Below are 14,824 nucleotides of genomic sequence, written 5' to 3'. Positions count from 1 at the left end.
TTCTCTTTCTTTCGGTCGGACTTCCGACGGACTCACGGCAGACTTTTGCAAGGTCAAAAGTCTGACCGTGTGTACAAGGTATTAGTCACCCAACAGAACATTACCAGGGTCTGTTTAGGATGATGCACCCACACACATATACTAAGGCCAATTTAGACAGAAGCCAATTAACCTACCAGCATGTCTTTGGAGTGTGGGAGGTAACCAGAGTGCATGGAGCTTCATGATGTACCTCCTTGATCAGTGATAATGTGTTTCCTATTATTTTTGCAATAGTAACTGAGCACCACCACTTAGTTGGTACCAGCTCTTTTGCTAAGCATGTGTGAACAGATGTGGACTCAATATTAATTCTACTCTTTACTGACACACCACAATAGAACCATGCATTTACTGTAAGCACCATTTGTCTTCAGCAATGCTTGTTTAAAATATGTCTATACTAATTTTTTATTTCTGCTTTAGGAATAAGGCATTAGAGAATGTTTAAATGTGGTTTAAAAGATGGATGCTCAGCTTTTAAGCTAATATGAAACTGCAGCCAAATCTTTTCTTCTAATATAAATGTGCCCTCGTGTTATTGTACCATATGCATGAAATGAAGCATTGTGATGTAGCTGGAGAGAAGCATACAGGGAATTGTAATGCAGAAGGTGAATAAGATAGCCCTTAAAGAAAAAATTCAAAGACACTCAGTACCAGAGGTAAGAAGGGAGTTATTTTTGAAGCAGGAAGGCAATCAAAATAATATAGTATACACTTGAAAACAAGTACAGAATAATGATCATTTGCTGAATGTGGAGAAACTCTTCAAAACTCTATAAAGGAGTGTCTAACACACACATATATAAAAATAATAAATAACATATAGAAGATGAAACCCAAATTACCCCAATTTTGTATTTTTAAAAATATTATTTAATCCACGGGTAACCACTTCATTGGGGTACCACATAATTGTCACAGTAATAAGTCTGTTGCAGACATTTAAGAGAAATGTATAATTTATTTAAAGTTTTTAGACGTACACGTAAAAGTGATCAGCTTTTAACAATTTAACAAGCGTGTGTTAATTGTTTCTAGTTTCTAATTATATTATAAGTACACATGCAGGGCTTGACTGTTATCCTCCTCTATATAAGGCCCTGTGCATTCGGGGGGGGGGGGCTGAATGCACAGGGCCCTAAACACTAATACCACTTGGTCCATTGTTTAGCCCTATCCAGCCTCAGCCTGCCATAGACTTTGTGACAGTCTCACAAAGCTGAATGCTGCATCTGACCCTCCCAGGTGCACTAAAACACCAGGATGGATGCACTGCTGCTGGATGAACTTAAGTGCAAGGGCCATAAATTGAAAAGAGGTTGAGAGCAGATGAGTGATTGTGGTAAGGCTCTGTGGATTAACCATGGCTTTCAATTTTACTACACTGTTTTGCCGAGAGCAAAGGCCCTTGTAAGGCCTTGTACACACGACCGAACATGTCCGCTGAAACTGGTCCGTGTGTAGGGCCGACCGGACAGTTTCCCAGCCTAGCGGACAGGTTTCCAGCGGACAAAAGATTCTTAGCATGCTAAGAAACTTGTCCGCTGGAAGCCTGTCCGTCGGACATGTCCGATGGTCAGTACGACTCATCGGACATGTCCGCTGGCCCGAAATCCCACGCATGCGGCGAAGTGATTCGATGCATGCGTGGAAGCATTGAACTTCCTGGTGCGCACACACCGCGGCGTCATCGTCGCCGCCACGTCGCCGCCACGTCACCGTGTATTCTGTCCGCGGGGAATTTGGTCTGATGGTGTGTACACACATCAGACCAAATGATCCCAGCGGACATGTCTGATGAAAACGGTCTGTGGACCGTTTTTATCGGACATGTTGGGTGGTGTGTACGAGGCCTAAGGCACCGGGTCATCTAAGCAATTTGAAATTACGGGAAGCAGAATCGGGTGTTTTGATTAAAATCAATGCAGTACTTTTTTTGAACACTCTGCTCCCAGTACACAGCGAGAGCCAATCCGTAGGGAACCGGGCAGTGAAGCCGGAGCGCTTCACTTCCTGGTTCCCTCACCGTGGATGGCGGGGGGAGCAGCAGAGTGACGAGCGATCGCTCATCCTCTGCTGCGGACGGCGCTGGACTCCAGGACAGGTAAGTGTCCTAATATTAAAAGTCAGCAGCTGCAGTATTTGTAGCTGCTGGCTTTTAATTTTTTTTGTTCATGGCACATCAGCTTTAAGGTAAAGGAAGATATTAAGATAAAAAAAAAATGTCCTTACAAACCCTTTAAGGTGACAGGGTCTCTTCAAAGCAATATATGTATGTCTTCTTTTCTTTTAAATACAGTAAGTTAATATACAAATTGAGGACCACTGCTATCTAAGCTCAACTGGGTGGCCTAGATCCAAACAACCACCGTCTACATGACATATTATACACAGGTATAGTTGGACATATACAGCTCATTCATTTTATTAGTAGTAAAAACACTTTTCTGATCATTTCGACATAAGTTCATCTGATCCTTAACTGCATTTTCTAACACAGATCTTGGAAGAGAACAGAACGTTTGTAGTAGTAGTATATATTTTTTTTCATCTTAACTAATTAAAACCATTGTGATTGCTTCTTGCAAAACAGCATGAGCGACCAAAATACAATACTTGTGAAACTCCAGATTTGATTGACTCTTCGTGCAGCATTTGTCTCCTAGCCACAGTTCTCCAATCACCATGGCAACACATCCTTCATTCAGTCAAGCAGATTTCAAAATATTTCACAATACAATTAACCTTCTACATGGCACTCTGCTCTAAAAAAAAATGGAACCTACACAGCCTTAATATACAGTATCAAAATGATAGAAAACACCCTAAACCACAGCAATACACTGTATAAGCTTTAATATATATATATATATATATATATATATATATATATATATATATATATATATATATATATAGAGAGAGAGAGAGAGAGATCTATATAGACAGATATATATAGATATCTATCTATCTATATATATCTATATATATATATATATATATATATATATATATATATATATATATATATATATATATATATATATATATATATATATAAATATCTATATATCTATCTATCTATCTATCTGTCTGTCTATCTATCTATCTATCAATCAATCTATCTATCTATCTATCTATCTATATATAGACAGATATATATGTAGATATATCTATATATAGATCTATATAGACAGATCTATATATATCTATATATCTATCTATCTATATATCTATATCTATCTATCTATCTATATATATATGTATATATCTATATAGACAGATATATATAGATATATCTATATATAGACATATATATATATATATATATATATATATATATATATATATATATATATATATATATATATATATAAAAATCTATATAGACAGATAGATATATCTATATATCTATCTATATATATATATATATATATATATATATATATAGATAGATAGATAGATAGATAGATATAGATATATATCTATGTAGATATATATAGATATATCTTTATTATTGTGCAAGCCTTTTCTTGAACAAGTCAGCAAAAACAAATGTTGCAAAGAAATGTTAAATCACAGCAAGCATATTTTATCTGCTTTAGTTAAGTCAGATGGAACATTAACATAAAGTAATTTAGATTTATAAATGAATCTATAAAACTCATGGATTTTTGCTGTAAGCAATTCTAATGTGTGTTCACATTCAGCAATGGCAGCTGATCTGTTCTTTATGACCATGACATATAGCAAGTAATGTTTTGTAGCAATATAAGGAGGAAACATTGAATCACAAAGTGTTCTGCAAGCAATATTTAAATAAACAAATAATAATAAATGATTCTTATCTGCTCTCAGATGGATCACTAATATAAGCTAATTCAGAAACACATTGCTAAAACTCAAGGATTTTGCTGTAAGCAATATTTATGTGTGTTCACATTCAGCATTAACAGCTGATCTATTCCTATGACATATAGTAGGTACTAGTAATAGGTTGATGCAATGTAAGGAGGAAACATTGGACCACGAAGTGATCAGCAAGCATTATTTAAAAATAAAGTGGCTTTTTGACTTTATCTGCTCTGGTTAAATCAGATGGAACACTAATATAAGCTAATTCAGATTTCTACATGCATCGATAAAACTCAGGGATTTTGCTGTCAGCAATATTAATGTGTGTTCACATGCAACACTAGCAGCTGATCTGTTCCTATGACATATAGTCAGTAATATGTTGATGCATTATAAGGAGGAAACATTGGACCACAAAGTGATCAGCAAAGCAGTATTTAAAAAATAAAGTCTTCTTGACCTTATCTGCTCTGGGTAAATCAGATGGAACACTAATATAAGCTAATTCGGATTTCTAAATAAATCCATAAAACTCAGGGATTTTGCTGCCAGCAATATTAATATATGTTCACATTCAGCACTAGCAGCTGATCTTTTCCTAGTACCATGATGAGGCATTTTAACACTTGCTATTCATTCTCACTGTTGAAATCACAGCAGTGTCCTTTCATGACTTATAACACATCATCAGTGACAGTCCCCCTGCTTTGCCCTTTCTACAAGCACGAGCCCTTCCCCTGTGTATTTAACACACACCTATGTGAAACACACAACAGGACAAGTTTGTATTCATTTTAATGTTTTAATGAATATTCTCATCAGAAACAGAAGAGCAGATCCATATAGCTGCCACCTTTGTAAGTCAGCCCTGGGACTTATGACATGTTGGTCCTGAGACTGTCAGCTGTCACAGGTCTCTGACACAAAGGAGTGCTGCCGGAGCTCAGGAGTAGATCAGCACCAGCAGTGTGGAAAGCTACAGAGGAGCCTAGTGGAGTGGATCAGCACCAGCAGTGTGGACAGCTCCAGAGGAGCCTAGTGGAGTGGATCAGCACCAGCAGGGTGGACAGCTCCAGAGGAGCCTAGTGGAGTGGATCAGCACCAGGGTGGACAGCTCCAGAGGAGCCTAGTGGAGAGGATCAGCACCAGGGTGGACAGCTCCAGAGGAGCCTAGTGGAGTGGATCAGCACCAGGGTGGACAGCTCCAGAGGAGCCTAGTGGAGTGGATCAGCACCGGCAGTGTGGACAGCTCCAGAGGAGCCTAGTGGAGTGGATCAGCACCAGGGTGGACAGCTCCAGAGGAGCCTAGTGGAGAGGATCAGCACCGGCAGTGTTGACAGCTCCAGAGGAGCATAGTGGAGTGGATCAGCACCAGCAGTGTGGACAGCTCCAGAGGAGCCTAGTGGAGTGGATCAGCACCAGCAGGGTGGACAGCTCCAGAGGAGCCTAGTGGAGTGGATCAGCACCAGGGTGGACAGCTCCAGAGGAGCCTAGTGGAGTGGATCAGCACCAGGGTGGACAGCTCCAGAGGAGCCTAGTGGAGTGGTTCAGCACCGGCAGTGTGGACAGCTCCAGAGGAGCCTAGTGGAGTGGATCAGCACCAGCAGGGTGGACAGCTCCAGAGGAGCCTAGTGGAGTGGATCAGCACCAGGGTGGACAGCTCCAGAGGAGCCTAGTGGAGTGGATCAGCACCAGGGTGGACAGCTCCAGAGGAGCCTAGTGGAGTGGATCAGCACCAGCAGTGTGGGCAGCTCCAGAGGAGCCTAGTGGAGTGGATCAGCACCAGGGTGGACAGCTCCAGAGGAGCCTAGTGGAGAGGATCAGCACCGGCAGTGTGGACAGCTACAGAGGAGCCCAGTGGAGTGGATCAGCACCGGCAGTGTGGACAGCTCCAGAGGAGCCCCGGCGGAACAGATCAGCACCGGCAGGGTGGACAGCTCCAGAGGAGCTCCGGCAAGGTGGACAGCTCCTGGGGGGGAGGATCGTCTTACCTGTCTGCAGGTTCAGGGAAATCCTAGCCTCAGCCAGATAAGGGGTGTCACTTTTTGACCGGACTCTTCTGATGGGTCGCCGATCAGTCTCCTCCTCTGAAGATGCCGCCATTAAGGGGTGCACGGTGTACAGGGTCGCCCGGCGAGCTAATACAGTGGGTAAATCAAAACCAAAAAAAAAAAAAAGAAAAGAAAAGAGGGGGGCAAGGAAGAGAAGAAGGTGCCAAGGAGGAGGGGGAGAGAGAGGGGAGAGAGAGAGGAAAAGACACATACATAGGAAGAGAAAGAGAGAATAGTGGGGGGAGGGGAGAGAAAAAAAAGGCAGAAAGAGACAGCAGAAGGGGAGGAGGGAAAAAGAGAAAATACGTTAAGGATTTGAATGTAGATGGGAACAGGAGGAGAGAGCAGCAATGAGCAGGAGGTGAGGAAATCCCTCCCCCAGCTCAACTGCAACAGCAGACCCACTTGTCACAGCTTACCATTGCACCCTTATCCCTCTGCTGGCCGTGCAAGGGTTAATGTCTGAGCACTGGAGCTGCATGGCAGCAGAGGGTTAATGCTGAACCTTCCATGACAAAGCTGATCGTCTGAGCTGGCTAGTAAGGCACACAGATAGATACATTGCATGAATGGACACACTCTGACAGCAGGGGATGCTGCTGGACACATTACAGACACACCAGCAAGCAAGAGGCATGCCTCTCCAGCAAGCAGCAAAATCACACTCTGACATTAAAGATCATGTGTACATTCATCTATAAAGATCCTCAGGAACTGTTCAGTTGCATGGCTAATAATGACTTCACTATCAAGTCATAGGCAGAAATAGCTGTAATATTTGCGTTAAATGTTACCATCAATGTCATACGTTTTACCAGCTGATATTCTGCAATGTACAAATACAATACAACATAACAATGGCTGCAATGGTTTACTGTTCTGCAAATTGCCTTACTGAATAATAATATAGCTGTATAATAGCTGTATTCCATATAGGTCGGGAATATAAATAATAGGTATTAAAGCATTGTGCTGGTGTTAGTTTTGCATGACTATGATCCAAAACCTAAATTGAAAAAAACATACACTAATAACAATAATATAATATTTATAATACTGCTATTATTTATATAAATATTTATTATTATTAGTAGTAGTAGCAGTATTGTTATTATTATTATTATTAGTAATAATAATAATAATAATAGAAATAATAAATATTATTATATTTCAGGTGTCGTGCCAGTAAATTTCAATCTGGTAGGATGGCAACACTGCAGTCTACACGTTCCTTTTAGCTAAGGTATTCTTTAGAAGTATTAATGTTGAAATACTACTACATCATATTATTATTATTATTAGTAGTAGTAGTATTGTTATTATTAGTAGTAATAATAATTATAATAATAATATTATGTAGTAGTATTTCAACATTAATACTTCTAAAGAATACCGTAGCTAAAAGAAACATGTAGACTGCAGTGTTGCCATCCTACCAGATTGAAATTTACTGGCACGACACCTGAAATTTACTGGGGCAGCAATGTTTTTACTGGCATTTCACAAAAGTTATTAAAATTACATTTTTAGGTGCACATTTCAGTATGTAGGCTACAAACAAGTACACTAGGAAAATAGCAATGTGATTTAAGGTAGATATTAAAGTAAAAAAACATATTTTTGTTATTTTCGATATAATAAGGGCAAATTATTTAGTCACATCACCCCCTACCTCCATCCCCCTCTGCCACCAACATCCCCTGCCTTCACCCCCCTCTGCGGTGCCACACTCTCCCCTGCCTCCAATCTCCCCCAGGCCCCCGACCTCCAATCACCCCCTGCCTCCATCGTCCCCTGCCTCCACCCCCCTCTGTGGTGCCACCAACAACACCTGTCTCCATCCCCCACCCTCTACGGTGCCACTATCCTCCTCTGCGGTGCCACCAACACCCCCTGCCTCCAATCACCCCCTGCCACTAACACCCCCTGCCTCCAATCTCCCCCTGCCTCCATCCCCATCTGCAGTGCCACCGCAGCCACCATCACCCCCTGCCTCCAATCACCCCCTCACTCCAATCTCAATGCGCAGTTCCGAGCCGAACCGATCTCGGCTATTTTTACTGGCACATTCCCTCAACCATGGACATTTATGAAGGGGGAAAAAAGTGCCCGTTTTTACGAACTGTCCGTAAAAATACGGACGGTTGGCAAGACTGGTAGACTGTCATTGCTGACCTCCCTCAGAAAATGCTACTTGCCTGGTGGTCATACTGTTTGCTTAAATCGTATTTAAACCCAAAAACAAAAATTAATTTTATTGCAGCTTACCAACCACCAAATGTGGTAGTTGCATTATTTTTTTAGGCTTTCCACCCTCAATGTAACACACCCTGTCTTAAGGAGGCTCCACTCTGGATGGAGGAGCAACAGAGACACCTTTGGACTCGACTCGACTAACGAATTAAAGCCAAACCCCAGCTAACAGTTTTTAAGCAGTTACAGTTTTGCGATAAAGGATATATATATATATATATATATATATATATATATTGGCCATTGTAAGCACCCCTGTGTCATTAGTAAATGGTTTGTCTTACCCCGTAACTGCCACTTTTGCTTGACAGCTTGGTCTATAAACCACTTTAGCCCCGGACCATTATGCAGCCAAATGACCAGGCCACTTTTTGCGATTTGGCACTGCGTCGCTTTAACTTACAATTGCGCGGTCGTGTGACGTGGCTCCCAAACAAAATTGGCTTTCCTTTTTTCCCACAAATAGAGCTTTCTATTGGTGGTATTTGATCACCTCTGCCATTTTTATTTTTTGTGCTATAAACAAAAATAGAGTGACAATTTTGAAAAAAATGCAATGTTTTTTACTTTTTGCTATAATAAATTTCCCCAAAAAATATATATATTTTTTTCCCCTCATTTTAGGCTGATACGTATTCTTCTACATATATTTGGTAAAAAAATCGCTATAAGCGTTTATTGATCGGTTTGTGCAAAAGTTATAGTGTCTACAAAATAGGGGACAATTTTATAGGATTTTTATTAATAATTTATTTTACTAGTAATGGCGGCGATCAGCGATTTTTATCGTGACTGCGACATTATGGCAGATACATTGGACACTTTTGACACATTTTTGGGACCATTGTCATTTTTACAGTGATCGTGATTACTGTGAAAATGACACTGGCAGTGAATGGGTTAACCACTAGGTGGCGCTATAGGGGTTGAGTGAGCCCTAGTGAGTGATTCTTACTGTAGGGGGGATGGGCTACATGTGAAACGCCAGTGATCACTGCTTCCGATTACAGGAAGCGGTGATCACTGTCATTGTCACTAGGCAGAGCGGGGAGATGCTTGTTTACATCAGCATCTCCCCGTTCTTCCTTACCGTAAGACGATCGCTGGTATCCCCGCGGCGATCGAGTTCACGGGACCTGTGGCCAGGCTCATGAAGCTCGCAGCGGGCACAATGCCGCAATCTTAAAGGGGACGTATATATATATATATATATATATATCCTTCTGCCTGTCCGTGCCATGCTGCCGACGTATATAGTTGTGCGCTGGTCAGCAAGCAGTTAAAGTAGTAAACTTTCTCTTTAACCCCTGCAGGTTAATGTCATAATGTGTGCGCATACGTACGGGAGTCCTGGTCGCGGCACAGTGCTCTGAATGGACTGCATGCTTGAGTGTACCATCCATTCAGAGCACAGTGCTCATGCGCTGGTGACATCACTGACCACTATAAATATAAATATCCCCTAAACAACCACGGGCCGAATCCCGCCCTCCAGGCCATTTCATGTGGCCCTCGCACCTCTCCTGCAGCTGCTTACTTACTGGCTAAATAACCGAGTGTAGATAGAGGAAATAAAACAAAAAAACGAATGCAGCCACCACATTTTTATCCTTAACCCAGAACTATTATGAGCTGACTGCTAACTTCACTCCAATTTTACTAGCTGCATGCTTGTTAATAACCAGTGACAATGTTGTGACATTAGGTTGAAGCCAGGGTCAGCCTACATATTTGCTCCATTACAGGCTTCTTTAATACTATTTTGATATAAGTTACAAAACCTCTGCCTGATTCACTCCATTGTGAAGTGTATACTGTATTGCATTAGGCACAAAGATAAATTGATAAGTAGTAATGAGCTCCTGGGAGGCTGGCTGCTGTGGCAATAGAAGAACAAAAACTGAAAGGCACCTTTGTCTGAAGAACCAGCATAGAAATACATGTGCATGAGTGCATATTTACTTTTTTATACAATGTTACAAAAATGATACAAAGTAATAATAAACATATTATTTACTCATAAAGAGTTGAGGGCAGAAATAAATGTAAATACATTTATCACTCTTGAAAAGGATTTAGTGTCTGAAACACTTCCCAGTCATAACACACACCAGCAGCTCTTTAGAATCTTTATAAAATAATTGGGAATTCCCATCCAAATATTTTTTTTTTTTACCTACGAGACATTTGGAGATAATAGTAAAAATGAATCATGCCATCATGACCCCCACACTTTTTTTTTAATGAATGAATTCTGTCTGAATTGCCGAGAGCCGACAATTCATTATAGCAGCGAGTCATTTTTAAATGACTTTTTTACCTTCAGAAATTACACTTTGTGCAGAGACAGTTCTAAGTACGGTAAACATGCGCTATTTCACATGCATACTTTACACCCCCCCCCCCCCCAGGTACGAAATGTAAAGGAATTTTTCACTTTTATTGTTTCACTTTAAGCATTATTAAATTCACTGCTCTCGAAAAAACTGCAGTTTTTAAAACTTTTTTTTTGCATTGATACATGTCCCCTGGGGCAGGACCCAGGTCCCCAAACACTTTTTAGGACAATAACTTGCATATTGGCCTTTAAAATTAGCACTTCAGATTTCTCCCATAGACTTTAACAGGGTGTTCCGCGGCTTTTCAATTTGCCGCAAACACCCCTAATTGTTCGTTGTTCGCCGAACAGGCAATGTTCGAGTCGAACATGAATTCGACTCGAACTAGAAGCTCATCCCTATTAGTGAGCGACTCTCCTGTAGTCCAAGGGAGGGGGCGAGCACGACACTCCACACCAGGGAGAAAGCCTTGCATTACTGTGTGGAGTTACAGACAGAAGAACAGGAAGTGAGGATTTCTCAGAAGAAATAAGGACATTTAAATGCAGAATGGAAGGATGAGATAAGTGAAGGAGGACTGCACTGAGGTAAGGGAAGCTATTTAGGAAAAAAAAAATTGTACAACCCCTTTAAACTCTTCAAGGATGTTATTTTCTTCTCCTTGCTTGATGGACAGTGCACGGGGGAGGAGAGTTGTCATTAGCTGTTGCTAAAGTCAAAAAGCAACCCACCCTTCCAGTAACTGGGACAAAAGGAGGAAGCTGGTTGTCGAGCAGGATCAGCTGAATGGGGATTGTTTGCCACTCAGCCAGGTGTTTAAGCTCTATACACCACCCTATGGAGATGGAGGGACTCCCCTGGGGTACACAATACACTTATGATCTGCAAGGAGGTGACCAAGAGTGTGCAGTGTCCCATAGAAACCCAACCTCTCCTTCTGTAGTGCTTTTGCATTTAATAAAGGCCATTTAAAGCATATTATGTGTATTTTGATGTCATTCGGGTCCAGGTAAGGGTGGATCATCATTGGTGTAGGGCAGAGACACTCAAAAACATCCAACAGCTCTATCGGGGATAAGTAATACACGAGTTAGGCTTGGTTCACATTGCTGCGATGTGCTTTTGATGTGATTTTCAGTGCAATTATGTAGTACAACTTTGATGCAACTTTGGATGTGATCAGCATAGTCTATGGTGCTAAATCACACTGAAATCGCACCAAAGTAGCGCAGGAACCTTTCCAACAATTGTCACACTGTCACACTGATGTGAACAGGCACCATTGAACATAATGTGATTTCTCTAGTCGTGTGATTTTGTGTGTCGCATTAGAAATTGCACCAGTACCAGCACCAGCACATAATGTGTAACCATTGATAGAAAATATAAAACGTGTGCAGTTGTTACAGTGTCCACTAGGTGTCTCAACTCACTCTGTATATTCCAATGGGATGTCTATCTAATGGGATATGTCTGTTAGAGCCCTACACTAGTAGGGTGAATATTTTTATTAGCTATAAGAATTGTAATGTAAAGAATATATTCACCTGCCAGTTACAATGCTCTATATGTGTATCCATACTACTTTTCATCATTGTTCAGCTGAAAGCATTCATTTTCACTTTGCTTGAAAAGAGATTACTGTCTGTCTAGCACCAGAACAACAGTTCTCATAGCAACTGTCTAGATGTTTAGTAACTATAAAGGAGAAACATGATTTATACCATCTGTTTAGAAAAGGAACAACTACAGAACAGACATAAAAAAATTGTTCTCCCAAACCCATATCATTCCTTTATATACCTGTAGTAACTTTATTTCAAAGCTAATTAAATGCATTGCTTTGGTGATGTAAATAGGATGACTAGCTTTGAGCCAAACACACAATCCAGAATTCCAGGTGGCCTCTCTACTACTTTTGTAAGTAGTGGTGAGTGCTAGAACTTGGAAAAGTGTATCTTGTAGGCATAGTTCACTTAGTAGTTTTAAGTGGAACTTTCATTGATATACACTTATACCATAATCCTCAGCTGTAAAGTTATGGAGACTGTCCTATCATCCCCCCGATTTGTGTGTGTACAGTGTGTGCAGGGGATTTCAATTAGACATTTGTAAACTCATGCTTACTTGATGTGAAACTGGAAGAAGAGAGTACCGTATATACTCGAGTATAAGCCAACCCGAGTATAAGGTCCCAAAAAATGGGAAAACTTATTGACTCGAGTATAAGCCTAGGGTGAGAATGCAGCAGCTACTGTAAGCGGAAAACAGGGTCAGCAATGCCCATTTACATGCCTCACTGTGCCCATTTGCACGCCTCAATGTGCCCATTGCAACCTCACTGTGCCCATTGCAACCTCACTGTGCCCAACCTCACTGTGTCCATTGCAACCTCACTGTGCCCATTGCAACCTCACTGTGCCCAACCTCACTGTGCCCATTGCAACCTCATTGTGCCCATTGCAACCTAACTGTGCCCAACCTTACTGTGCCCATTGCAACCTCAATGTGCACATTGCAACCTCACTGTGCCCAAATTCACTGTGCCCATTGCCACCTCACTGTTCCCAACCACCTGTGCCCAACCACTGAACAGAGGCCCTCAGACTGGGCCTCTGTTCAGTGTTCCGCCTATCATGGATGTCCTCTCGTCCGAGGATGAGAAGGCATCCGTGATTGGCGGAACACTGAACAGAGGCCCTGCTGGGAAAATTAGTGTTCCGCCAATATTGCGGCTTTTAAATCATGGATGCCCGAAGCCCGACGGAGACAGGTACCGGCGTATAAGACGACCCCCGACTTTGGATGCATTTTTTTGCATCCAAAAGGTCGTCTTATATGCCGGAAAATATGGTATGTCAAAAAAAGTTTGATTTTATTTCCATCATCTACACTTTCAAAATGACAGAAAACAAAAATATGGCGTCTGCAAAAGTTTGGGCACCCTGCAGAATTTATAGCATGCACTGCCCCCTTTGCAAAGCTGAGACCTGCCAGTGTCATGGATTGTTCTCAATCATCGTCTGGGAAGACCAGGTGATGTCAATCTCAAAGGTTTTAAATGCCCAGACTCATCTGACCTTGCCCCAACAATCAGCACCATGGGTTCTTCTAAGCAGTTGTCTAGAAAAACTGAAGCTGAAAATAGTTGACGCTCACAAAGCTGGAGGGGGCTATAAGAAGATAGCAAAGCTTTTTCAGATGTCAATATCCTCTGTTCAGAATGTAATTAAGAAATGGTAGTCATCAGGAACAGTGGAAGTTAAAGCAAGATCTGGAAGACCAAGAAAAAAATCAGATAGAACAGCTCGCAGGATTGTGAGAAAAGCAATTGAAAACCCACGTTTGACTGCACGATCCCTCCAGAAAGAGTTGTGGTACACTATTCCACTATAAAGAGATACTTGTACAAATATGGGGCCATATCCACAAAAGAGATACTCCGGCGTAAGCCGTCGTATCTCTGGTTCTAACTTTGGAACTGATCCTCAGAAGCAGTTTTCCTAAGTTAGGCAGAAGATCCGACATCTGTAAGGGACTTACACTGCCGGATCTTAGGATGCAGTACCGCATCCGCCACTGGGGGCATTTCGAGTCGAAATGCCTCTTCTGGTATGCAAATTAGCACTTAGGGCGATCCTCAAAGCTTTTGTGCTTAGTTTTTTCGCCGTAAGTGTTAGTTTGCCTGGTGTAAAACTAGGGCTGCTTTTACAAAGTGTAAAGTTAGTCACACCTTGTAAAGGCCCATTCAAGCGACGGCATTTGGTATGCATTCCCGAGGGAGAACTCCACGGCAATTTGTAAAATCCAAACCGGCATGGGTTCCCCCCCAGGAGCATACCAGGCCCTTAGGTCTGGTATGGGTTGTAAGGAGACCCCCCCTTCGCCGAAAAATCGACGTAGGGGGTCCCCCTACAATCCATACCAGACCCGTATCCAAAGCACGCTACCCGGCCGGTCAGGAAGGGAGTGGGGACGAGCGAGCGCCCCCCCCCCTCCTGAGCCGTGCCAGGCCGCATGCCCTCAACATGGGGGGGTTGGGTGCTCTGGGGCAGGGGGGCGCACTGCGGGCCCCCCCACCCCAGAGCACCCTGTCCCCATGTTGATGAGGACAGGACCTCTTCCCGACAACCCTTGCTGTTGGTTGTCGGGGTCTGCGGGCGGGGGGCTAATCGGAATCTGGGAGTCCCCTTTAATAAGGGGGTCCCCAGATACCGGCCCCCCACCCTAAGTGAATGGATATGGGGTACATCGTACCCCTATCCATTCACCTGGAGGCAA

The 14,824-nt window shown here is 42.2% G+C and overlaps 1 protein-coding gene across 1 annotated transcript in view; it reads right to left on the bottom strand.

Annotated features, from left to right (window-relative positions):
- Nucleotides 1-14,824, bottom strand: part of PHACTR1 (phosphatase and actin regulator 1) — a 411,120-nt gene that overhangs the window by 365,497 nt on the left and 30,799 nt on the right. The window contains exon 3 of the mRNA XM_040353735.1: nt 5,892-6,038. Coding sequence (XP_040209669.1) covers nt 5,892-6,038 — 147 coding nt within the window. The remainder of the gene's footprint in view (nt 1-5,891; nt 6,039-14,824) is intronic.

This window comes from Rana temporaria, chromosome 5 (assembly GCF_905171775.1).
Source record: "Rana temporaria chromosome 5, aRanTem1.1, whole genome shotgun sequence".
NCBI lineage: Eukaryota > Metazoa > Chordata > Amphibia > Anura > Ranidae > Rana > Rana temporaria.
Note: the sequence above shows the minus strand (reverse complement) of the source record. Positions and strands in the feature narration are given on the sequence as shown.